A 26,111-nucleotide genomic window follows, 5' to 3' on the forward strand; every position below is an offset into this window, starting at 1 on the left:
ATTTATATTACACGTATCTTTATTGTGGCAAAAAGTAATGGATAATTATTCGACGTATCTGGCAATATTTTATTTAAGAGTAAAACATACGAAGTTTCGACTGAGAATTCCGATCCTTTTCAAGTGAAAAGCGTTTTTATAACATTTTGAAGTCAGACAAGTGCCGACCAACCGGAATCTGAAGAATGTTTGTCAAGATATTATACATAAAAAATAATGATTACATATTTCGTATTACAGTGATCGCATTAAACTTAAAATAGACAACCGTCTGTTCTTACCAAAGATCAGTCACAAAATATTTTTATTATCTTTAATATTTATAATATTTATATTACATTATTTATTTCAACATAACGAATTAATGTCGAATATATCTTGAAAGGAAAAAATATGTAGCTGTCTCTATCAAGTGATGCGCGTTAGCAAAAAAAATAGTTCAAAAATTATAATCTTAATCTTTTTGTAATATTACTTACATTTGTTTCATCCGTTGACGTTTATAAAGTATTCTTGGCCTCCGGTATTCAGTGCCCACAGATTTCCTGACCATAGCGCTAAATCCGATAATTCGACAGCAATCGCGTTACCACCCACGCGAGAATTCATTTTACCGCGTTGCGTTATCGCGACGCGGATAACACCGGCACGCGCCATTAATACGCTTGAAACAACCGCAAAGCATTATTTGCGTTCTGCGGAATCATTACTCTTCCACCCGCCATAAAACTATCGGTACGTCGTATAGCGAAGCTGCCGAATTGCGGTACGTAAGAAGCTAAAACCATTCATCGCGTCCACCACCGAAATTATCACTGAAATTATTGCACTTACAGTGTGCGCTATTCATCGCGCGAAGCACGTCCATGGTTTTACGTGCTAAACAATAAAGGCTGCAGGCGAAATCATACTGTAAATCATAAGATAAATTATTTTCACTTTTCTTTCATACTCGTTAATAAATTAAATCTTATCTTTCCCATCTTCTCTCTCTCTCTCTCTCTCTCTCTCTCGATTTTTCAAACTTTAAATTGTCGTTTTAATAATTCGTTTGGAGTAACTTCAACGTACTTTCAAGAATTTAATAAAATAATTGCTTTATCAAAGATTGTTAATTTACATTTTTTGGGGCGATGTTCACGTACTTATCCATCAAAATGATTTTTCGTATCAGCATCCCATCCGCGCCGAGCAGAGTCCAGGTTGGTATCTCATTCGGTCTCGGGCAGCAAAAAAAAGGAGAGGAGAGACGCCGACTAACCGACTAATCGTGTCTTACGCCCGCAGACGCACTTTTGATCCGCGCCGAGTTCACTCCCATAAATATCGCAGACGGAGCAGACTACGCGAGAGGAGAGCGGATGAGGAGCACATGGCTCGGGTCCGAGGACCACCATCGAAAAGACACGTCCTGGGCGGCGGACACCGTCACCGACATCTGGTTTCGCCAGTGTGACGATAGCCTCGTTAGTTCCACTCTCGTAATCTTATTAAAAGGCCGCGTGCTCTTTCTCGGATTTTATTCCGAGTCGCCGGTTAGCCGACTGACGACCGTCGAGCGACGCCTGGTCCACTTGGTGCGCGCGATTTACGGCCGTTTCCGATGTGCTCGTCCTCCTCCACGTCCTGCCAGGACGACGACGACGCAGTCGATATCGCGAGACGACCAGCTCCCATCAGCCACTCGCGATATTAAACTTTCAAGCATTTCACGACGCTGCTACCGGCTCGCTATACTCGTGGCATAAGTAGTACACAGCCAGTAGCTGCGATCTAATATTAAAAGAAGTGGATTATACAGAACGAGCGAGAGCTTAGTTGCGCCGTTAAACGTAGCGACCGCATGTAGAAGCTGATCTTTTAGATTAGGTATTAAAAGAATAATTACCAACGTTCTCAATATTCATAATTTCATTCATATTAATTCATTATCCGCATTACTGTTATATTTACATATTATTAATATTATATTTATTATAATTATAATTATAATTAACATAATTACGTATTAATTTTTTAATCTACCAAGTACGTTTTGAAGATTTAATGGTTGGTGTATGAAGATAAAGTCTTCTTGCTTGTTACGCGTACAATATTCTTGACAAAAGGTACTACCGCATCTTCTTCTCTAGTTTGTTCCCGCTTTGTTACGGAAAACTTTACAAGTGCTCCTTTCCAGTCTTGACGTGTATTTTCCTTCATGTGTAGAAGGTAGGGAAAATTATTCCGACCTACATCTCCTTGAGCTTGAGAAAAGCAAGTTTGACACAAATAATTTATTTACAGAGAATAAGCGTAAATCACAAGTGAACTTAATAATTCCATGGAACTGCCGTTTTCCACCGTCTGTCACGTCAGATTAATAATCGTTAAATTAGCACGCACTTCGTAATTCGGTAGCGGCGCTTCGTGGTTTGTGTCATTTGAATAACTGTATTCGTTTCGCATTACATGAAAAAGATTCTCCCCCCTCTCTCTCTCTCTCTCTGTCTCTCTTAAAAAGCTTGCGATGAGCGATCGCAACAAGCAGGGCAATCTGTATCGGCGGGCAAATACAATCACGATCCTGACAAAATAAAAAAAACAGCGGAGAGGATAAAAAATACAAATCAACTGCGTCTACCTCGTTCGAGCGTCGAATGCGAAACAACGAACGAGCCGAAGCGCGGACGGCGGAGTAATTAGTCCGGGGCACTTACATAATTCAAAAAGCTCGAAAAAAGGTCTCGCCGCAATTTCCCCAGGATTTTTTTTACTCTTCCCCCCGTCAGCCCCCCCCCCTCCCGGACCTCCTTTCTATCCTTCGCCGTACGAGAATACTCAATCACTGTCCCGCAAATAAAGTATTTTAATGCGCGGTCGTTAGCATGCTAATAAACGGTCGGCTTGCATAATTCTCGGCGAGAATAAAGTGGAAGAATGGAGCGGGCGGGAGATAGGGGGGAGGTGAAGGGACCGCGAGAGAGAGTCAATCCTCGGGCCCTCGGGCCCCCTCGCGATTAATTACCGCGCGGCCAGGCCGTCACGGCCGATGAGAGTCATTAGTCTCTTCGGGAAATCTCGATGCCGCGGCAGAGCCGGCCTGGAAAATCACGGGGCCTGACGCAAAGTCCGAAGGCAGAATCCCTCTTCTTTTGCTTTCCAATTTATTCACAATCGTACTGCACTGAATCTAATGCCTGGAAAATTTCTATTTTGCATAGCATGAGAACTGTCTAAACCAATGAGCATCGAGCATTGAGTCGCCATATTGATTTACATAACATGCTCATTGGTTTAGACGGTCTTATGCTATGCATATGCAGTTATGCAATCTTGTGTGCGATAGCCCTAAAAGTCGGAAGGCAGAATCCCTCTTCCCTTGTTTTCCAATTAATTCACAATCGTACTGTACTGAATCTAATGCCTGGGAAATTTCTATTTTGCGTAGCATAAGAACTGTCTAAACCAATGAGCATTGAGTCGCCATAGTGACTTACATAACATGCTCATTGGTTTAGACGGTCTTGTACTATGCATATGCAGCTATGCAATGTGTGCGATAGCCCTAAAAGTAACACACTTGGATTTGCAATGTAATGATTAGGAGGATGCCTGATAATTTTGTCTATAGCTGTAGGTACTTCGGGAAAAATGCTTTTCAACACTCAACTTCGAAGACAAATCTCGGTAAAGATGCACATATAATATTATACATTGACGAAACGCTATTATTTTAATCTAATACATTTTAATCTATTTAATACAGTTTGCTTCGATTAACAAACTCACAACGTCGGCACATTTTCTTGGTCGATTAGCATCTCGTGGCTCGACTTGCGGGAGCACTCGTGAGGTGAGCAGGTGATGATGTCCGGGAGAGATCTGGACCCGGCGTCGATCCGGCGACTCGACGATAAAGAAATGTAGATGTCGAAAACTCTCTCGCGCGAAACGGGGACCAATCGTTTCGGAAAGTAGCCCGGTTTCCCCCGCGTTATTTCGGCAATGTTAATCCCCTGATCCGATGTAACCGATCCATTTTTAATGGACGCAGATGGATGGGTCTAGGTGGCTTTTTTTCCCCGCTCCTCCGGCCCGGTGAAACGACGAAAGCGCGGCGCCGGGGCTGAAAAGCGGTGATTCGGCGCACGCATCGCATGCACCGCGCGTGCATCGTCCCGACAACCAGCCGGTCCTGCCGCGGCCGGAGGAGGCTGCGAAGCGCGAGATTCCGCGCGAGCGGCGGGCATCGGGTCGGGTCGCGGCGAGGCGCCGTAATTACGGCCGTTAGTTCGCGCATACATCAATTATCGATGACACGACGACACGGGTCCGCCCGCCCCGGGGCGCAGCCCCGGCGATGGGAAACACCGCCGTCGCGTACTACATCATCCGCGCCGTTTCTCCATCGAATCCGCGATCCGGCGCTCGATATTAGCGTCTGACGCGATAATCCGCGCCGAGACTTCGCCGAAGACACGCCGGGGATATCGCTCGGAGTTCAGCAGAGTCGCGTTCTGATCAGATTAACGTTTCTATCGCTCGCGCGCGGAAAACGCGCGAGAGATCTTCAACCGCGGATCTCCGGAGATCAAACGAGGGTGGGAATTTTGTTCTTCATTTTTCATATATTTCCGTAGAAACAACGCGGATAGAATCGGAGATGGTAGGGGAAAAAAGGATAAGATGCAGCAAAGAAGGTAGTTGAGTATAGTTTAACAGAATCGAACGTTCAAAGAGCACAAACGATATCTAGAAAAGATCACGGCCGGTTTCCTTAATTGCGATTCTTCAAATGTGTTCAGCTAATCCCTAGTAGCACAATGCATTAGCTAAACATTAGCCCAATTGACTCGTATTGGCCTTCTTCCCCCCATCAATTTGTTTATTGAAAGCCGTCTCTATAGTAGAGTAATAGAGAATAAACGTAATCCGTGTACACGGATTTAAGTACACTTCATTCACGTGTACACGTATAGTCGTGTATGTGACACGTGTATTCGAATATTCGTGTATGTGACACGTGTACTCGAATATCCGTGTATGTGCGATACGTGTAAACGTGTGCAAATATTTATCAAAATTTGATGAAAGATCTCTATTTCCGCATATGTTGTTCGACATATGTATACGCATAATTCCAGCATTCCAAGCTTTATCCAGATTTTGTCACATAATTCTCTAAATATTTCCCTATTGAGGTATACACGGCTACACGTTTACATATGTCACATACACGGATATTCGTGTACACGTGTCACATTCACGTGTTCACGGATTCACGTAAATGAAGATTCTTTAAATTCGTGTACACGGGTTAAAATACGGATAAGTTAAATACACGGATTACACGTGTAGTCTAGTACACGTGTACTAGGGAGCTCTAGTCTCTACTCTTTGGATTAATGCACACGCTGGCTGCAAACATGCGTTCTCCGTCTTCGTTTTTGGAGTTTATTAGATTTAATTTTGTCTCACTGAGGATGACACGAAAATGGGTCGAAACGTTTGGTGATTAATTTATAAATTCAATATAAAGTTCCATATTTAACATTTTCGCACGAATAGCTGTATTTGGCTCGCATTGGCTTTCCTTCCCCCCCCCCCTCCCCCCCACCAATTCATTAGCCCAATGTTGGTTATATTAAAAATGCGTTGACCGATATTGTCTAACGTAAAGCCAATATTGGTCATGGAATAAATGTAACTATTGCACGATAATAATTATATGATGGATTTATATTGGAAGTGCATTGGTCGATATTTAACAATGTAATAAGAATATTGGTCTAATATGGATACAATATCAAACCAATATTGCTAAATAGATATATATTGGCTAAATAAGAGAATTTACAATATTGGACCAATATTGGGAATACCAGATTTACATTATTTGCCAATATTGCGCCAATATATTGCTACACCCGCGGAAAAAAATTCCGGATCCAATGCTATTACATTTGAATGTATCATAAAATAAATAAAATAGGATCGATATAGCGCCAATCATATTTATTATAGAGAAAAGAATATTTTAGTCTTACAATTAAATGAAAAATTCTAAAATCTATAATAAAATGATAGTACGTATCGTCTTTTGTCGAATATCGTGGTACCAACTTCGTGCATTGTAAGCTGGAGGGAAAATTTATTCTAAACGCAAAAATATATACACTTACACTTATATAAGTTACTCTTGTCTCAATATAGTAAGTCAATCTCTTTTAATTCGATAGAGAAGAATAAGAATTATTGATTTTATATTTGATATTGTCTTATTTTTATACTAAACGAGGTTGTGAGAAATGTAAATGCGTCAAGAATATTTTTGTTCTCGGTAACAGAAATCCTTTCTGAGGAGGGTGTACTGGGGGCATTTCTACACCTAGAAGTGCTAAAGAAAGATACGTTACTACAATACCTTCAGCCGAATTTAAAGTAAAATATCGTCGACATAAAAGAATCCTTAAACTGCAGGTGTTTTTCTCTAATGAATGAGTACTCGCTGTCCCTTTGCCGCTCGTGATTCCGCCGTTGCACGCGGCCTGGTACCCGAAATGAGGTGGCGCGTGTTCACCACCTTCGGAATATGTTGCACAATGACGGAGAGAAACGGGATCCAGGCCTCTCTCTTTTTCCCGCGCTCTCCCATCCCTCGAATTACCCAAAACCGATGAAAAGCCCATTAGCTCAAGTAGAAATCAAGCCGGCGTGACTAAAAACGCGTTTAATGGCTGTCGGCGCACCGGCGGTCTTTTCGTTGTCGAGTCATTAAGAGCCAATTTCTCGCGGGGCTTCTATTAATCATGCGCCATCGGAACGCCAGCAGCTTCTACGATCGTTTCCGCGAGCGCACGCATACTTCGCCGCGGATTAATGATCGGTTATGTCGGTACGTGTTATTACGCTATACGAGCGCCGGTGCTCGGGTACAGATGCTTAATCGTCAACGGCGCCGTGGTTAAATTTCGGTAACATAACTACCATCGCGGCTCAGGATGATCCTGATAAACGAAGGATGTAATAAGTCATCGTGAGATAACGTCCGATTTATTTTTCTTTCGTGGCGGACGGAAAAGATATACGGGGAAGAAACCAGGGGTAAAATTTAGTGCAGCATTTTTTTCATTGTCGGTTTAATATTAATATATATATAAACCGACAATGAAAATAATACCACATGCCTCAGCGGCCGAATTGGTGAGACGCCCGCCTAGAGTGTAGGGAAGTCCAGGTTCGAACCCTGGTAATATTTTTGTATCTGTACCTGAGGTAATATTTTTCGCAATAAATTTTCTGTATTATTAAAAATGCCAGATATATGGTCAAGAAAACACTGACGTTGTTAATATTAATATGTTACGTACCAGTTCCCGAGGCGAAAATCTAAGTCGTATAAGTCATCACGACATACACCTACGCTCAATTCTTTGCTTTCCGTTTTTGAATGCACTGCGTCATATTCTTAAATCTGCTCCAAATTGTAATCGACCACTGACTGAGGCATGTAACAGATTTTCGCCTCGGGTTATTGTAAAAATATGTGTGGAAACTGCGATTAATGCAATAAATTTGAAACGTTAGTACTCGTATTATAACTCGATAGCTTTCTTCCACGAGAAATGTCAGATTCGAAAAGTTCGTTATCGCGAATCGCGCGTCGGTCTGCATTGCAGTATCGTTTGGTAAGCGTCGACATTTTCGACGGTGCTTTATGCAGATTTGACGAACGAACGTGGATCGTGCCATCTATAGGAAATACACGTCAGGAATAGAGCGAAGCCGACGTGTTGGAAATACACGTCAGGAATAGAAGGACAACGTAACTTAATATTAAGTTAACCGGTCAGATATAATTCGGAAAGGAAATACGGCGGAAAATACACTTAAGAGAGAAACGATATCATCGGGCGGAAATAGAGGACATCCAGCTGGATAAAAGCGGCATAAATCTGCTGAATCGAGATATCGGGACTGCCGAGTAGTAAAGTCGTTATACGACCCTTTATTTCCCGATAGATCGTAAAAACCTTTAGAATACTCTTCTCAATTAATTGATAAATTACCTTATTTCATGCGTTCTATATTTCGTCATAATTAATACACTTGCATTTTGATATCCAAAATGAGTTTGCCTCCTTTATCGTACATAAATTTAATTTGAAACAAAATATTTAACTAATCTTGTCTGCCTCGCTCAATGTTATTTCGACATACTGCGTGGCGCGATAAGAAATTCGATTATTATTTTAAGCGTCCGGATAACCTGACGAACTAATGGAATATCAGACGTGTGCGGCAATAACTCTGAGCCGTAATTGTAAAATGTAATCAGCGATCTCGTATCATTCGCACGCCGTGCTCAAACCGGATCTTGTCGCTCGTCTTCTAACGTGCTCTCCTCTGACCGTTATAAAAATGAAGCTAACACGCGCGTACATCCGCATTCAGTATCGGAGTATAACGACGAGCCGGAATCACTCCGAAGTGCCTCGGAAGATCCGCTCGCGCATTTTCACACGTGCCGGGGCTCACAAAAGCGCGATCCGCTCCCTCCGCGGTGCAGATGATATCGCGAAGCCGTAAAAACAATTCCCAACGTTGGTCTCCACGGATCGAGATGATCGCAGCCAGCCGGCGGTACGCTCTTAGAACCGAGAAATCCCTCGTTTCGGAGGAAACGAGGGCTTAAATAAAGTCGCGCGCGGCCCTTTTTTACGACTGATATACGTTAGCCTGGTCGTTAGCAACAGCGTGATCGTGCTCTTGACTTACTCTACGTTGAGCCGCTCGAAACATCTCTCCGAGGATATCCGACGCACCTGGCGTACCGCTATGTGGGGTCGTTCTCTTCGTAAGGTGACGGAGATCCTGGAGATTTCGTTGGGATAGAACAGCGTTGTATTCGTGTGATTCTGTAGCAGGAGAAAGTTATAGTAACGTTAAGACTGGTAGATAGAAACCGTGTGGCGGTAACTAAGAGAAATTTTTTCTGACATTATAAGATTTTATTCCGTTCATTTAAACATATTTTTATATCTGTTTCGTTTCACAGTAGTATAAATTATATTTTGTAATACAACTTAAAATGTAAAATTGTATACGATGTCAAGCTGTAAGATTAAAGTCTCACGTTGTCGTATTTTTTGTTAGCCTGTACATGAAACTTAAGGAGAAATCAATACTTGTATTTCCGATAATTTCCTCCGGAATTATATTTTCGTGTGCAAACTTAAGCAAATTGGAATGTTATTGCTCTTAAAGGACTTGTTAAATTTCTAGAAATTGCAATTGTTTCCCCTTTGAAATGAAAGAGTCAGGTGTTTCATCTTCTGTGATATATAGATTTTCAACTAATATTTTTTTTAATCTGTTATATAGAGTCTCCAAATCCAGTTCCGGATCTTCTACGGTACAACGTGGATTTGTGCAGTACAAGGGCGGTTGCAGCGCGGAACAGGACAGCAAGGGTCGAAGAGTGATGCGCCTCTTGACCGTGGACCATACGTAAAGCGGACGAAATTAATCGCGCAATAAAAGCTGACGGCCGGACACTAACGCGCCGGTGCACTCCAAATTCCGGAAAATATATCGTTCACACCTGCGCGACAAACAAGATGATGCTGAGGCGGTAAGGTCAACTTTATTAGCTTAACGTCCGAACTCAGCCCGCCCAGATAAAATTAACTCCTCGTTGAGAAAAGTATGCAGCACATGACTGAAATTACTTTAATTGAAATCGGAAATATACGCGCTTGTATAATTATTTTTCATTATTTACAGGTTATATACGTTTCATATTTTTATATCTATCTTATTTACTATACAGGGTGTACCTAAACGGGCGAAAAATATTTTAATGACAGGTACTTTGTAACATTTTAAGACCAAAATTCTAATACGAAATTGCCGAGGCTAAAACTTCGCGCGCTCAGAGATGGCAAAGTGGTCAGTAGCAAAGGCACTTCCTTGAACCGCACATCTTTTACAATAATGAAATTATTGTAAAAATCATGCAAGCATTTTATTACAAAACTATTTCTGTTTATGAAATGTAAATGTAAAGAGTTGCCAAAATAGTTTAAAATATTTTTATTCAATACTTCAAATCGATATTGATACGTGTCAGCTGTCATTATTGTATTTATTTGGTTAAAATGGTAATGGCCCCCGCGGTGAAATTTGCCACTTTGCGATCCCTGTGCGCGCGAAATTCTAGCCTCTTTAAACTCTTCCCATTCGAAAATTATTATAGCCTCGACATTTTTGTATTAGAATTTTTGCCTCGAAATATTACAAAGTACTTGTCATTAAAATATTTTTTGCCAGTTTAGGTACACCCTGTATAATACATTTATATATTATAATTTTCCTGTGTTTAGCCATCAGAGGAAAGAGAGAACGTAATATGTCACATGCTGAACATCACATCGATATCTTTACCAGGGTGTCCAGTGGTCAGGGAAATCTGAAAAACCGGGAATTGTTAGGGAATTTTGGAAATCTGGAAATGTCAGGGAAAAGTCAGGAAATTTTACTATTTATCTGGATTTTTTTACATTGTTTCACATTTTTCTGAATAATTTAAAGTTTTTAGAAAATAAACTTTTCTTTCGACACACTAATTTTCTGTTTTGCTAAACGTTTATTCATAAGTGTGGTCGGCAATTTAAATTTTCATCGTCGTGTTATTTTATTTCAATGTGTTCAACTGAGACAAAACTATAAAAACGGATGAATTACTAAACAGTACTATCCAAGTAAGTTACTATCAAATAAATTGCAAACAAAATGCAGTTAAGCAAAATGAAAGCATCATATATGATGCGTTCCTATCGTTCCTATAAAGGCCAATGTCCACGATGCTAGAACTTGGTCCAAGTTCTAGCATCGTGGACATTGGGCTTTATACAATGTATTATACGTAGATGATATAATTGCTTTAATTTAAATTTTTTAATTAAAAACCTGTTCTTTGTTTGTTTTATTTTTTGAAGAATTAAATTGTTTCCCGAGAAAAATATTTCAAGGACTTCGTCATTTAACATTTACTTGATTTACCATACAGATGTACGCAAATTATGCATTTTGAAAAAAGTTACACCAAACGGTCAGGGAAAAATTAATTCCGGCTCCTGGAAAACCTGAAAAAGACAGGGGATTTTTTTCATTGAGTTTGCTGGACACCCTGCTTTACGCAAAAAAGGGAAGGAGTCGCGAGAAATAATATGATACCAATGACAAAGACAACAATAATTAGAGCGTAAAAGGACGTACGAAATTGTAGTCAACGGCTTATCCGTTAGAAATTTAGCCACGTCTTACAGACAAGCGGTCCACCCGCGTGTCGCGCAACTATCGCGCGCGACAGCGCGTCGCTCGGGGTCTCGAAACTCTGGAAGAAACGCGTCGCGTCGCGTCGCGTCGCTCGAGAAAGGAGCAAAGTGTAATTCAATGCCCGACGTGTGCAAGCGGGCAGAAGTAACCGCGCGATAACACGGCATTCCGCTGTGAGAGGCCAGTAATTAAGACCTCAACTGGTCCCAGGAGGCCCCCGACGAGCCGGCGTCCGTCCCCTTCTGTCTTATCGCGTGGCGCGCTCGACTGCTCGACGCGCTCGTGGCTTATTTCTACGGGCGCCCGAGAGGATACGGGATGCACAGCCCGAGTGGCGATAGTTCTTTCTCTTAAGTAGTAGCTTGTCTCCCCGGATATGGATCGAACGAGCCTGAGGTAGATCTTCCCGCGGCGCAGAAAAAAAATTGAAAGTCCCGATCGAGACTCCAATACCTGCACGCGGAAAAAAATGCTGTTGAATTAAAAAGAAATGAAGTTACTTGAATTAAACGTCACGGGCTGCCATGAACAGAAATAATTCACTCGATTTGCTATGGATTTTAATTTTAAGCATTGAACTAAACATCCAGATTACTGAGGCGACTATCTGATGTTTTTGTTGATTAATATCGATGGCGTTTTAACGATTTTATTTCAATTACGCTGATTTGGTTGATACGTCATTTTTTTTCCTCCGTGCACACGATTAGTATTTTCGAATCTTAATCCTCTGAAATCCTGAGTATCCCGCGTGATTTTTAGATCGCTAATTACCTCCGGAATCAGTGTTGCCCGAGGCATCTAAAAGAACTTGGAAAGGAAAATTTTGCTGTTTTTATAATCTTCTATTTTTATCTTTTTTTTGTGTAACTTTCGACGATATTTTTGTATGCTTTTGGCGTGACGTGCTCAAAGTTTATTCCCCTGCAGCGAGTATTCATTTTTACCCGCGTTACGAAAAGGAGTCGCGAAAATATTACGAAAAACAAAAAACTTTTTGTGAGAACATCTCAAAAGTTTTTTCTCCGCTACGTGCACGTGGTGTCAACAATTTTCTCAACAGCCCTCCCTCGTAGCGTTGAAATTTAAATACGACAAGAGCGAATATCAACGGGGGATTACGCGTACCAAATGGCTCGCTGTAGGGGTAAATGATATTCGAAATCACCTTACCGTTCGATCCAAAAAGTCGTCTTCGAGCTCGATTTCAGGTATTTTTACTTATGTTGTAATGACAATATTATTAAGAAAATTCTAATGATTACAAATATTTATAATATACTAAATTCAACTAAAAGGTATTGATTGATTGATGATAATTAATATTCATTTATATTATATAATATTAAAAATTGTCATAAATATTCTCTATTTTGATTGCAAATATTTATAATTATCAGAACTTCTTAATAATATTGTAATCATTATGGTTCCAATATAAGTAAAAAAGTAATGACCTAGCTACCAAAAATCCATATACATTTTTAGGATATAAGAATGTTAAAAGAGGGTTTGGCCTTAGCCCGCTTTGAAGCTCCTAGCAGTAAAAAAGGAAATTTCGGACACACGTAGCGTTAAAGTAGCAGCTGAATGTTTAAATAACGCCTATTTTTACTCTGTTACTCCTACCTCGGATAAAAAAATCGAGATTCTACAGGGACAAAATTTCGACTCGTAAGTCCGCAAGATGTTGTCCCACCAATTTGCGAATGCAACGATCGCTTATCACTAATCATCTCGTTACACCTTCCGCTCGCTCGCGTACGCTCGGAGCGCCGGAAACACTGTGCGTTATCCTCGTCTCGATCGTACGTAGCGCTGATAAGCGCGCGCTCGATGCGATTTTCGCTACGGCGAAACGCCGGTAATAGACAGTTTACATTCGGCAATCCTGGCGAACAGCGAAACGTTTACCGTAGCGGCAACCGATCGTTAACATCCGCCGTGCGTTTCCCAATAGCGGCGTACGGCCCCCTCATGAATCCCGCAATCAGCGAGAGAGCATCAAGCGGCGGAACCCCGAAAGATCGCGCAAACGGGGACGCGTCGCAAATTCATTGCCGAGAGACGACAATGACGATCGAAAGCGTTACATCCTCCGTAGGATACTAGAAAATTAACGCGCGACTCGATGCATCGCGAAAATTTGTGGCCGCGGCGACGACGACGAGGGCGTTATCCTCTCTCAGGATAAAGTCAACGGCGCAAGTCCTCGACCTCCGGGAAATAAATGATCCAATTTTCCTGTCTCGAAATACGATTTTTGGCGTATCTGAAATACGATCGTCCGCGATTCATGTAAATTTTCGAAAAACTTTACGCCGTTAAATTTCAAAATGTCAGAGGAAACTGGGACGCTCCAATAATATCTGCACGCGGAAACCCAGAGATGTAACGCTACATAATAAATGTTCATTAACCCAGGCTGTACTTGAAATCTCGCGCACTCGCAAATTCCGAAATTAAAACGGACAATTTGACGGACGCGAACCGTATTAACATTTACCGCGCGATTTGTTGTTTACCCGCTGTGTCCTGGCTATCCTCTTAAAAAACAAAAGCACACGTTTGATTAACTATTTCCCTGTCTGTAAATATCCGCGAAACCTTCGGGGCCGTAAAACGCCACTTTTGCCACTTTACGCGCCTCTTAAAATAAACTCGTCGATCGCACAAAGGATCACGTACGTTCGACGCCACGCACTTTGAAGGGGGTTTCTCATCGAGGATCCCTTTCGAGGATCGGGGGCATCGATGTTCCGACCGCAATCGCGATAGCTGTATCTCGCGCCGAGGCACGAGATCGACCGAATTAGGGTTTTTCGGCGGCCTACCCGCGGCCAACGGGGCACGAATTCGAGAGGGGGACCATCGTCAATGGGGGCAGGTGGGGCCGGGCTGATGCTCACGCATGCATGAAGTGCGGCGTATCCCGCGCGCCGCACTTGAAATGCACTCGAGCGATTGATACGCCCGAAGATGCGGGATAGGTTCGTTATTTTGATAGCGCACTCGCGCATTCACGGACGGAGTGCCGCGTCGAATCGAGTTAAAGGAAGCGCCGCCGGTGAGCGCCGCGGTGCAGTCGGACAGCCGGAATCGCGATAATAAATTGCAGTTAAACAGTTAAAGCGCGAGACTGCAAGTTGGACTCGCGCGCGGAAATCAACTACGTTAAAATTGCCTCGCTAATCAGGCGCGCGGAGAGTTGCAGCAGTTTCGCGCGAAAATTTTCGCGATCCTCGCGTCGCGTTACGTAAGAGCTCGTTTTGTGGAACGTTCGGCAAAATTTGATATACCTTTTCGCTCCCCAGTTATTTCATTGCATTTCCATTCATTTGCATTAAGCGTTTTCCGTTTATACAGTCGAAAAAAATATCAGTTATTACTTTTTGCGGTTGCTGCGCCATAACTTCGTTTTCTTTATTCGCCATATTTGCCGTTTTATTACGGTTGTTATCGTATAATAGACAATCGCAAATAGAAGAGAAATGTTACGAAGCTGGGATTTCGCAAGTGTTACATTTGTAAGTTTCTATTGAAATAAAAATGTTGACAATTTCCGTATGTCACGCGTGTAATTTCATTTTTCACAGTTCACGGTGAACGCCAGTCAGCCGAGCAGCGGGGACCGCGATGAATTATAGCACGCACGCGTTCTCCAGGAAGCGTTTCGGCAGATGAGCCAGGCCGCGTGTACGCCGATGGTTAGCAGAAAAGGCGGAAACTCTCGGAGCGAGATGCACGTACGATGCGAAGGAGCAAGGGCGGTCGCAAGAACCCGAGCATCCACCGCCCTTAGCCATCACTTGGAGCATGTAACGCATCCGTGCACCTACCCGCGCGGTCTCACCCTCTTCTTTTCCCTCTCCCCTGGCTTTCACGGCCGCGCGAACCCTTTCCAACGTGTCCGCGATGCGATCGCGAACGATAGCGTAAAGGCTCAAAATATTTTGACCTCGCGGTCCACCCTTATTCTTTCTGCGAGCTATTTCAAGCGTGTTTGCGACAGACGAATCAAGAACAGTGTGGCAAAAATAATAAATCGAATACGAAGTAGTAAAGGGTATAAGTGCCAAGACAGGATGTTAGTGTCTAAAAGATTTTAATTTTTATATTGTAGGAAACCACTCAACGGTTACATGTAGTTATTCTCTATTATTTGCCCGACAGATTACTTAGTAACAGATTACTTATGTGTTACAATACACAGAAATTTTCAATAATTGGAACACTATTGCAACAGCATATTTCCGAGACTAAATCAAAAGTCAAAAAGTCATGTGCTACTTTTTCCTCCGACAAACAGTTATCGAGATATCATCCCAAGTAGAACAAAAAGTCAGGACGATATGTCAATTTGATGTCATATTGACCAAATTTACTTATGTCATTTGGTCAATTTGATGCCATATTGACCAAAATTTGATATAAATTTAGTCAATGTGACATCAAATTGACATTATCCTGACTTTTTGTTCTCCTTGGGATAAGCTAAACATTGAAAAAGTTAAAATTTTCTCTTGAATATCTCAAAAAGCATTAGGCAAATAAAAAATGTTTTAGACAAAAGTTGTTCATATTAATTAGAATAAGATAGTATAATAAACTGAGGGGGTTCCATTAAAAAAATTGAAGGTGACCTTTACGTGACCATCAAGCAACTCGGCAGGATCAAACTAATGGCACCATCTTATGTCCCTCTTCGAACCAAACAACTTTTGTCTGAAACGTTTTTTTCTGCGATTAAAAATAAAAAGTTATCTGGGGCGAAACATTAAATTGGGACACCCTGTATATCGTGTGTCACCCGAAGGAGACTCGTGACGCTCTTGTATAGTGCGAATTTAGAATCGTTCGGGCCTTAATAAATCGTGACTATTATTATATTTTCCAGGTGAGATTTACTTTCACTACTGACAAATCCCGGGAAAACCCCTACAATATTTCTTGCGAAAAATTTACCTCGGGCAAGGTTTGAACCTGGACCTCCCGCTTAAAAAAGATAAAAATTGAAGAACGTACGAATGACTTGTGCGCGTCACTTTCTTTTAATTTTGAAGAAACTGTAGCGGTGTTAGGATAAGCGTGAAAGACAATCTTCCTTTCTCGCGCACGACGCGAACGTATCACGTTCGGTGATAAAAATTTTTCGTTGGACCGCCGCGAGGAAGGGAGAGAGATATAATTTGCCGTGGAAAATTCGTTTATATTCGTTGCGCAGGTCGGCAACTCTCGCGTCGCCAGCAATTTTTGCGGGAGAGCCTCGCGAAATTACGAGGAACTTAGGGCTGGGCTGGCAGTTGCGCGCGAACAACACGCGAACTCCCCTAAACTGACTAACACACGCTGCAGTTTTGTTGCAGCTACCAGAGCCGGGTGCCGGTTCGCAAACGGCGAAACTAGACGCAACACACAACACCGGCCGGGCCGCCCTCTCTTTGGTATTACTTCGGGCATGTAATGGAGCTCACCAGGTCGACGGGAACCAAAAGGTGCATCCTTTCCAGGCAAATACCACCGGTGGTACCAGCAGCACAACGCGAGAACAAATATTTGATGGAACGAACGATGCATAAACCTGCACCGAGACCGGGGCTGAAAAGCAACGCCGGCGAGCAACGCAAGATCGCGAGATCGACGCTTACAACATAATATAATGCACTATATCTGAATTTACTTAAGGAACGAAATGGAAATTGCGAAAGTAATAGCGACAAGCTTCGGAAGAAGGTCAACTGCTAAAATACGAGGAAAATAAAGATGAAACTTTTAACTATTTTTATATACCGCTGGAAATAAAGTGGTTATTATTTTATACCAACATTTTACTCGTATTTTAGCCGTTGATTTTCATGCACAACTTAGCTTACAAGGAGCGTTGACTTATCTATTAATTTGATAGCGATAATTTTAAACTTTTTTATTAATGAAATAATCACTTGTGTTTCAGCATTAATGAATACTTGAAGTGTTTTTTTCTCTGTAATGTGATTTGAGTTTCTCAGAAATAATGGAAATTAATTTCAGGTTTTAATTGTGCTAGTTGAACTAATCCAAAGTAGACCATACCTTGATGCATAATTATGCTTGAACTATATTAAAAATCGCGAAAGTTTCAAATGTAATTTTTATTATAATAGTAAAATAGTTGTTAGCATATTTTAGCATTTATTGAATATTTGAGAAGCGTCTTCTCTTCCAATACACTTTTATTTTCGTTAAAATAATAAAAATTAATTTTACTTTTTAATTTTATGTTAATTGAGATGATGAAGAGTAAAACTAGTTTGAAATAGCATCACGTTCATAATTAATTAAAAATCACGACAGTTTTGAACAATATTTTTAATAATGAGATAATCGCCGTTCAACGATAATAAATATTTATTTATATTTTCTTTAAATATAAAATAATTTTAATTTAGTGTTAGTTGTACCAGTTCAGAATTTCAAGCTTTAATTCATACATATGAAAACTTGGCTTGGAGAGAACACTGCAATACCAAACCGAATAAAAATCTCAACACAATTCTAACTTTCCATATACATACATATATCATTTATCATTTATTTGAAGAAATACAAAAAGAATTCTTTTTGCGTTAATTTTACAATGTATTTCGTGTTCGTGTTTTTCGCAATGTTGCTCCTTCGATGTGATATGTGTTTTACAACACGGCTTTTAATTACATTCTTATAATTATATATTACTTATACTGTAATGTGTGCACCATAATTTACGTGTGTAATTTACTTATATATATTCAATTTTGTTTAGTGTAGATGCACGTAGAGAAAATGAACAGAGTTGTGACACGACAGTTTGCAATAAATCTTGCGTAATGAAAAGCCCGCAATGCGTTCCCACTTTCGGTAAATGTGCGTTTCCGGTGGAAATGCAATACCTCACTCTCGACTCATTAACGGATTGAAATCCGATGACTATAAAAGGTATACACATTTGCAATAATGCAAAACCTTTTAACGCTCCAAATTCGAGCCGTAAAATGTTTGTTTCGGTAAAAAGGAGGATCGATACCGTGAAAAATTGCCGGATGACGTAGAAAAAAAAGCGGAGGATAACGCGCTCTCCTATTTTTCAAACTTTTTCAAATGCGTTTTTCGCTGGCGTGAAAGAAACCGCTCGTGTACACGACCTTCGACGCTAATTAATGTATTCTTTGCAGATACTCGACGGTAACTAACGAGTTCCTGAAATAAAACGCTCGTTCAATCCGCCCGTTAAATTTGCTACGCTCTAATATTATCTTAATTCGACGAGGATGATTTCATCGCACGATGCCGGAGAAAATAAATTGTTCTAATATCGGAAAAGTATAGTTTTTTTCAAGATCACATCATGCATTTTATATAATATTGAAACGTTTTCAATGTGTAAACCTTGTACGTCCATTATACGATTTGCACGTACAACTAATAATATTCAACTATATTTCGCGTAAGAGAAGACAAATGAAACGAGAATAATAGAATGTTGATAAAAATATATATCGCGCTTTTATAAGAAGAATTGAATTATATGTCTTGCACTCTTTCCCGCATATAATAAATTGGAAGAGTTTCGATTGCGTTATTTTAAAAATAAAATCGACCGTTCCTGCTACTTGAAAAGATTGAATGAAATATCTGATGTGTTCTCAAATAAGATAAAGTTCTTTTTTTATAATTTGCCTGACTTTTGCAACAGTTTACTTTCTAAGCGTCGTACTTCGACGAGGTCATTTTCGTCCAATTACAGCTGGATCGTTCGTACGCGAGTACACAGAATGGGCGAAATTACGCGAGAAACGCAGACGTTACATTTAGCAAATTTGACAAATCCTTGCTTGCTCACCGATCATTAAGCTGAGTTGACATAAAGCGCAGCCGCCGGGCTACCGGTCGAACAACAGAGTGTTTTCATTTCCGCCGCATCTGCCGTTTATTCGTCTCTGTGCAATTTGCACGAATGGTATTCCCAATTTATTATTAATACTCGGCAATTAAATGTGTAATGGGCGATTGTAATAAAACATCGTGTTGAGTAGTCAATGTATCGTTTAATAAGATACTTGAAACAAGCTATACAAATAACATGCACATATGGCGATAATTTGATTAATATGATCTTACGATAAAATACAATGTTTATATCACAGCAAGTAGTATTAATCTATAAAAATATAAGGCGCTCTGTACCAGTAGGATTCGCAGTTCATCCGTATGTGTTAAGTACTTCTACAAGCGAGAGATATTAAAATATATTAGTGTAACATACAAAATATACCAAAGTTTACTTTACGATACATTAATATAAATATCTTCAATATTCTCGAAATATTTAAATAATATTATACAGTTACTTTAGGATTAATTTATGCCCGCCAATGTTCTCTCAATATTATTATACAATACAATGAGCTTATAATTTCAAGGATGTAACATCGATATGCTTATCAATTATTAATGTATAAAATAATTAATAATTACTAATCTATAAAACTGATTACTGTATAATCAGAATGTGTAAACAAAAATTAATGAGAGGAGCATTGTATCCAACAATGCGAGAACTTTGTTAGCAATGTCCATCTTTTTCACATACGATATCTCCATCTCCATTTTTACTTTTGCACTTAATTTTTTTACGTCTTTCTCTTAGATGTTGTGTATCAGTACCAGCGTCGCCTCCAGCAGGATCTAATATTCGATAATATTTATTTTACTATTTGTAAGAATCTATTATAAATATTTTTCCATTTTTTTAGCATTACCATTATCTTGCTCAAACGTAATTTGCTTCATCTTTTCTGAATCTTCCAGTCTCATCGGAGATGAAGTCTCCTATAATAAGAAGAAATATATGTACATTTAAACGTATTTATAACTTTACAGAAATTTTGTAATATTATATTTGGAATGTTTTAAATATTACAGTTAAATGATAACACAGTTATCTTTCAACGAAGAAAGAAATTAATAATTTTAAGAGCAACAAGTGTAGTTAATACCTCGCGAATCCGTTCAATGCGCTCTTTCTTTTCGTTTAAGTTCTGTCTGCCTCTCATTCCAAATTTGAAGAAAGGTCCAATACCAAAATTAATAGATCCGCCAATCCACGAAAACGGTATTAATATCATACATACGCAGAAAGTTAAGAAAAGAACGATTACGATGGGAAACTTGCATAAAAAGTTCAATTTGCCTGTGAAACAATGCATAACAGTTATAATACAACAATGAATAGATCTATGTGCATTATCGACATTAAAGTAATTTACTTACTGGTAGCATTATCTATAAATTCAGATATAACTAATCCAAAGTACGAGAAAGGTTGGAAAACGACCGAACTAAATAAGTGAGTCAGTGCCTGTGCTGGTGTCACTTGCAGTCTAGGATTCATCATGATAGTTTCATAGTATCTTTCACAATCATTATTCGTTGTGAAGAGATTTTCTGTTTGCAAATAACATATATTTAGTGTCTCGAATACATATTGTAGATATGTTACTCACCGAAAACTGTTGTAATCATTTTGTTCCACAGATTCATTTTATGCGGCTGGCAGGCAATAGGCATTTCCGCAAATTGCGCTTGTTTCGCCATTAATTTAATTTCTGCTTCCTGCAAAACAGAAGAGATTTTTAAACAAAAAATTATAATCTACAGTCATTGTTTAATTGATTCTGTGATAAAAAATATGCAAATTACCTGTATAAGTCGCCACCAAGTTATGAAGAAGCTAATTGCAAATATAACATCGAACATGAGAAAGATAAGTAAACCTCGAGAGCATCTTTTCCTTCTCAAGATCATAAAAATAGCTATGACTGTAAAGGAGATTACAGTTATTTCCCCCTGTAACAGTTAAAAAAAATCAACCCACATCACTAAATTTGTGAACTCGAAATATGTGGAAAGTAGACTTTAAATATAAATACCGTTAAATTACTCATTCTTACGTGTTCTTTCAAAAACAATAGACAATACGTGAAGTACTCCGATGCTTTGCTCACAAACAAGTTGAAATAACGAGACACCTCTGTCATATAGTGGCACGCCGAGTATTCCGACTGCTTTATCGCACTGTCGAGAATTCTGTCGACCTCCCTTATAGAACCTTGGCCTTGGTTTACAAAGTTCTGAAGGTACTCGAATTGCGAAGTAGGTGCCTCTATGTTAAGCGTCCCAATCAATCTGTCATCGATTCTCTGCAAGCAAACTTTGTCGATTAGCTCTATTGCATCAAAATAAGGATTTTTGTATTTGACTTTGAGTAACGGGCTTCTGTACAAGTGGTGTTAGACTTTATGTCTTTTCAATTATCAGCATCAACTTGCCTGTATCGCGAGATTTGCCAATAATATAGTGACCAAACGTTTATAGAAAATTCCTTCCTGAGTGCTTCGTTCATCCAGTTCTCGACATGGCTGCGCCATGGTGAGCGATTGCTCGTTTTTCCTCGTCTCTGGCACCGGGCTGAAATATGAGGGAATCAAAATGAACTGTCAACTTGCTCAAAAGTTGACATGGAATTCATACGTGGAATAACGTATACCTAGGCAAGTCATCTTCCGGGGCCATGTAGAAGAACGAGTGTAGATCTTTGCCCAGTTCGGGAGTGGCTCTAAAATGAAAGATACATTTATATAGATCTAAATACATATTATATATCTATAACGCGTAAGAATGTTAATAATATATTTATATATGTTGTAGGACGGCTCTTCTCAGACAGCACGCTTGTCAAAAGTCTAATCTACAAAGCGCTCTCTGCATCTAGAAATGTTCTATTTTTGTAGCCAATAAATATGTTTAAAATATTGGTGCAAGTTGATAAGTTGCATATTATACATTGACGAATTTTTCAAGTGTTTTGATTTGTTTACATAAAATAGCACGTTTCTGGACACAGAAAGCATCGTAGATAGGCTTTAAGGATACATTTTAGCCGTTGTTAAGTCTTAAAGCCCAATCTACAAGTTGTTAAAAGTCAAAATTATGTGTCAAGCCTTTTTCTATCTGGGTGAAAGAAAAAGGACTTGACAACTTGTTGCAGACCAGGCTTTAGACATGCACATATATCTAAAAATTGTCTTAAAGACATTTTGATGTCTTTCAGACATGTGTGTTGTCTGGACTATAATCGTATACGTTAGGTGAATCGTTTTGCTTACAGCAAGGAAGGAAGCAAGCAGCTTAGGAGGAAATCGCACTGCGTGTACAGACGCATCTCAATGCACTTATTTTTGACGGCGAAATACACATTAAAGTGCCAAGATACTCACGGCGTGACATCATCGATTATGTCAGCCTCCTCGCAATAGACATTCGTGAAGAGCGCGCACAGGTGAAACACGATGTATATCAGCAATTGTGAGCCACGCATGTCGATGCAACGAACGCTCCCACGTGTCTTCGGAAATGCCTAAAAACGTTGTCGTATCGCGAGAAAAGTTCGGAGTAAACAAACAAGATATTCTGCGACGCGAATTGTTTGGGAAAGCACGCATGCCGGCAGTGCCGGCACTCCGATGTCTCGCACTTTCTCACCAAATCATTGCGAGGAAATACCCTGCTGGAATCTAGTTCTCTCGAACAGGTTGTTCGATTAATCGATACATCTGTAAAATTATTGCGCGCCCAAAATCATTTCTCGCAGCCGCAGCCATGGACGTACCTGGACGGAGCGTAGTGCCGCGGGAGATTGAGGAGAATGAAATGTCTATTGTCAAGCCCGTTTAATCCCGAACTAATCTCAAGCTTAGTAACCTTTACTTTAATTGGTCAAATTTCGATCTACTCTCAATCTCAATCTGTAGTCTGATACGGGCTTAACGAACGTGAGGTACCAGGACAGCCATGAAATTCTGACAATTTCAAACTTCAAATCGCGAAAATCGGGAATCTCGAAAACTGGCAAAGTATCAGGAGAACATAATCGGCAAAGAGGTGGCACTATCTAAATTTCCAAGAATATAATTGATACTTCCGAGAAATCGGAAAAGGGGAATATAATGGGTAAGAAGTAGCGCTAAAATTTCACAAATTTTCTAAGAGATTTCCAGAAATCATGATTTCAAAATTGTTTAAAATTGTAAGTTTTGAGAAAAGCTAAATTTTGGATAACCATCACAATATATGGAGAATGGGATAGAAAAAAGGGTGTGTGGTATAAATGACAAAATAATTCAGATAATTGCAGTTTCAATTTTATTCTTTTAATTGGCTGCACCTATTCAGCTACAAGAAACAGACCTATACTTAAAACGCGCATGCACATTATGCGTGTGACATTTTTACCTCGTCATCCTGAAATTCCGAAATCTTAGGTAACGTTTTTCGCGCCGATTGAACTACGACTACGTTGTGTACGTGAGTTTATTGGTGTGATACATCCATTTACAATTTCTAAGAGGATCTCTTCCTCGTCCATTTCTTTAAGAAAGAGTTCGCATGTGACAAGGCAATATAAAGAGAAAACGTAGAGAGAAGTATGGATGCTTTAATACTGACGTGACAATGGTATTAAAAAGTACATCGCCTTTAACGAGTCGTGCTTCTTCTCGTTGTACGGTAGCTTTATTGAAAATAAGAAAACTTAAATTAAGACTTTTTTGTATTCTAGATCGTCGCTTTCGTATATAACACCGAGTATCATTTAACAATCTTAACTTTATTCTTAGATACTTTACTCTCCGTGGGATCTGCTTCGCCGAATCTGGCCTTTCTCTTCTCCAATCGTTCAGCCAATTCAGCCTTAAAAAAAAAGAAATACGAGATTTACGATAAAACCAACAATGAAAATAGGAAAGTCTTGAAAAACGTGCGCTTATTTTCGCAAGGATGCACGTCTCTACTCACCTTCTCCATCAAGGTGGATACCGAACTTCCAAATCTTTCTGCACGTTTCTTCAGTACTTCATATGTAGTAGGCTGTGAAAAATTCAATTGTCATAAAATAATTCCGAATTATGATTTCTCGATGACGCGAGCGCCGTTCAAGCGAACTATTAGTTTCTTACCACGGGCGTTTTTATTGACGCAGCCGATTTGTTATTTTGATTATTTACGTTAAAACGGGCTAGTCTAGCCTCTTTTTTCGCTGCCTCGGATAACGGTACACCAAATTTCTTAGCCCTCATTTCCAATCTCTGTCAAAAAATTTACACAATTATATATTGAGAAGCAATACAGCAAGCATCGTTGAGAGCTTGAGGGTAATAAAATAAATTTTATTACTCGATTCAGCTGTAAGAATAGCATAAACTTCCATTACCTCCTTCGTGCTGAGCTCCGACAGTTTGATAATCTTTTTCTCCGGCGGTATGTCCTCGGGAATTTTCACTCCCATGTTCTCTTTCTTCTCTACCTGGTCATTCTTTATTTCCTCCAACACAGGTTTGCGGTTCAGTACTATCTTTTTTGTATTGGTGTTGTTGCTCTCTATGGACAATTTTCGCTTTTCAACGACCTCTTGTGAATCTGGTTTACTGGACAATTCCTCGATCTCTTCGTCCTGCAATTAATTCAAAATTTTTACTAAAAAATAACTAATATTTAGGTATATCATATATTAGGCTGCGTCTAATATATTATTATTATTGGCATTGTTGCACTTGAACGGACTTACGCCAAGTACATCATCTTCGTCCAAAATCTCTTCCGCAGTTTCGTCCAAGGACAGTGCAGAATCTACAAGATATAAATAATTCCTTTACAAATGCACAGATATAGAAGGAAGGGATTTAAATGCGATGAAAACGGAACCTCCGTGAATTGCGAGCTGAAGTCTCTCTACCAGTTCATTTTTATTTCCTGTAGTGGGAAGTCCTCGTTGCTTTAATTCTAGTCTGAGGTCAGCCACCTGGTGAAATGTACAGCAATGTAATGAAGATTTAAGAGAAATGACAGGGGAAAATAGCAAATTGCAAAAACAAGTCGGCGTGAAACATCTTGCAAGTTTTCCGGCTTTATCTACAAAGGTTTAAAAAATTACGGAAAAAAAGGTGGAGAAAGCCGTGAGAGTGGCAAGAATCTTAAACTCAGCAAAACAAGGCGGCCGGGCGACCGTCTGCCGCGCTCCGGGAAGTTTGGTTAGGGTGTCGGCGAGAAACGGCGAGGACCGCTCTGCAGATACAACTCGACCCGCCACGCTCACCTTCATCTTCGACAACTCGGTCAGCCCCTTCTCGTAGGACGAGTCTGCCATCGTGCGTCTGTCTCTTATCTATTCTGTAGTCGCGACCCACTCAGCCGATCAGCATCTCATGTCGGCCTTTTGCCGTGCCGTCTCTCCGCGTCTCTCGCGTGAACACGGAGCACGGACACCACGCCTGTAACCTGTTCACTGTTCAGCGACCGTTCAGGAATGCAACCGTCCGCAAAGCGATCGAACGAGGACGAGCGCGCCGAGAGAAATTGTAACGCAAAAACGAGGCGACGGAAAACGTAAACGCCGGGGAACGGGTTGTATCTCTTATCGCGGTTGTTCGAACAGATACGCATTAATTGTTATCCGCCTTTTGCAGTTTCGCCCCGAAGGAGAGCGATGTGAGGTTGGCGGCACTGAACGCGGACAGCGCCATAATCATGGTCCAACATGATCTCAACTGTGATTGGTCGGGTAGGTCAGGCACAGGGAATAGGGAACAGAAATCCATCGCGTCGGAAATTCTGTTCCTATTGCCTATTCCATATTCCATTGTGCGTCGATGCACGGTTTTTGGTAAGTTGGAATTTAGTTATTTCTGTTGTCTATGTAAAGCCTTGTGTCCACGATT

General features: G+C 40.2%; 2 protein-coding genes and 1 long non-coding RNA gene across 7 annotated transcripts in view; 1 reads left to right on the forward strand and 2 right to left on the reverse strand.

Annotated features, from left to right (window-relative positions):
* Positions 1-18,177, forward strand: part of LOC105568988 — a 178,653-nt gene extending 160,476 nt beyond the window's left edge. For all 3 annotated transcript variants that reach the window (XR_001009465.1, XR_001009464.1, XR_001009466.1), the window contains 3 exons: positions 9,367-9,616; positions 14,919-15,140; positions 16,678-18,177. This is a non-coding gene — a long non-coding RNA (uncharacterized LOC105568988). The remainder of the gene's footprint in view (positions 1-9,366; positions 9,617-14,918; positions 15,141-16,677) is intronic.
* Positions 18,178-19,365: 1,188 nt separating this feature from the next.
* On the reverse strand, positions 19,366-22,887 carry LOC105568987. 3 transcript variants are annotated; one of them, XM_012025099.1, is made up of 10 exons: positions 22,617-22,887; positions 21,887-21,955; positions 21,669-21,807; positions 21,291-21,539; positions 21,040-21,186; positions 20,844-20,952; positions 20,611-20,784; positions 20,337-20,530; positions 20,100-20,169; positions 19,366-20,025 (listed from the first exon to the last, which is right to left on the reverse strand). In XM_012025099.1, the coding sequence occupies exons 1-10, from the start codon at positions 22,715-22,717 to the stop codon at positions 19,904-19,906; spliced, it is 1,374 nt and encodes a 457-aa protein (XP_011880489.1). In that variant the 5' UTR covers positions 22,718-22,887; the 3' UTR covers positions 19,366-19,903. The 3 variants fall into 3 exon arrangements, with proteins under 3 accessions (XP_011880489.1, XP_011880488.1, XP_011880490.1); XM_012025098.1 differs by having other exon boundaries at positions 21,270-21,539; XM_012025100.1 differs by lacking the exon at positions 22,617-22,887 and adding an exon at positions 22,506-22,587 and having other exon boundaries at positions 21,270-21,539.
* Positions 22,888-23,518: 631 nt separating this feature from the next.
* On the reverse strand, positions 23,519-25,880 carry LOC105568989 (SAP domain-containing ribonucleoprotein). The gene is made up of 7 exons (XM_012025101.1): positions 25,490-25,880; positions 25,099-25,195; positions 24,962-25,023; positions 24,608-24,847; positions 24,354-24,482; positions 24,193-24,264; positions 23,519-24,087 (listed from the first exon to the last, which is right to left on the reverse strand). Exons 1-7 carry the CDS (start codon positions 25,538-25,540, stop codon positions 23,986-23,988), a joined length of 753 nt encoding a protein of 250 aa, XP_011880491.1. The 5' UTR covers positions 25,541-25,880; the 3' UTR covers positions 23,519-23,985.
* Between the last annotated feature and the right edge of the window lie 231 nt (positions 25,881-26,111).

Source organism: Vollenhovia emeryi, unplaced genomic scaffold, assembly GCF_000949405.1.
Source record: "Vollenhovia emeryi isolate VEMERY1.0 unplaced genomic scaffold, V.emery_V1.0 DF939126.1, whole genome shotgun sequence".
In the NCBI taxonomy this organism is placed as follows: Eukaryota; Metazoa; Arthropoda; class Insecta; order Hymenoptera; family Formicidae; genus Vollenhovia; species Vollenhovia emeryi.

Bases quoted from the DNA above. Each gene is read 5' to 3' on its own strand.
- LOC105568987 (XM_012025098.1), bottom strand. From the start codon at position 22,717: ATGCGTGGCTCACAATTGCTGATATACATCGTGTTTCACCTGTGCGCG. The intron at 21,540-21,668 runs GCAAGTTGATGC...GTTTGCTTGCAG, and splicing joins TGGCAAATCTCGCGATACAG to AGAATCGATGACAGATTGAT. The intron at 20,785-20,843 runs GTGAGTAACATA...ATTTGCAAACAG, and splicing joins AATGATTACAACAGTTTTCG to AAAATCTCTTCACAACGAAT.
- LOC105568989 (XM_012025101.1), bottom strand. From the start codon at position 25,540: ATGGCAGACTCGTCCTACGAGAAGGGGCTGACCGAGTTGTCGAAGATG. The intron at 25,196-25,489 runs GTGAGCGTGGCG...ACATTTCACCAG, and splicing joins CCGAGTTGTCGAAGATGAAG to GTGGCTGACCTCAGACTAGA. The intron at 25,024-25,098 runs GTTCCGTTTTCA...TATATCTTGTAG, and splicing joins TCAGCTCGCAATTCACGGAG to ATTCTGCACTGTCCTTGGAC.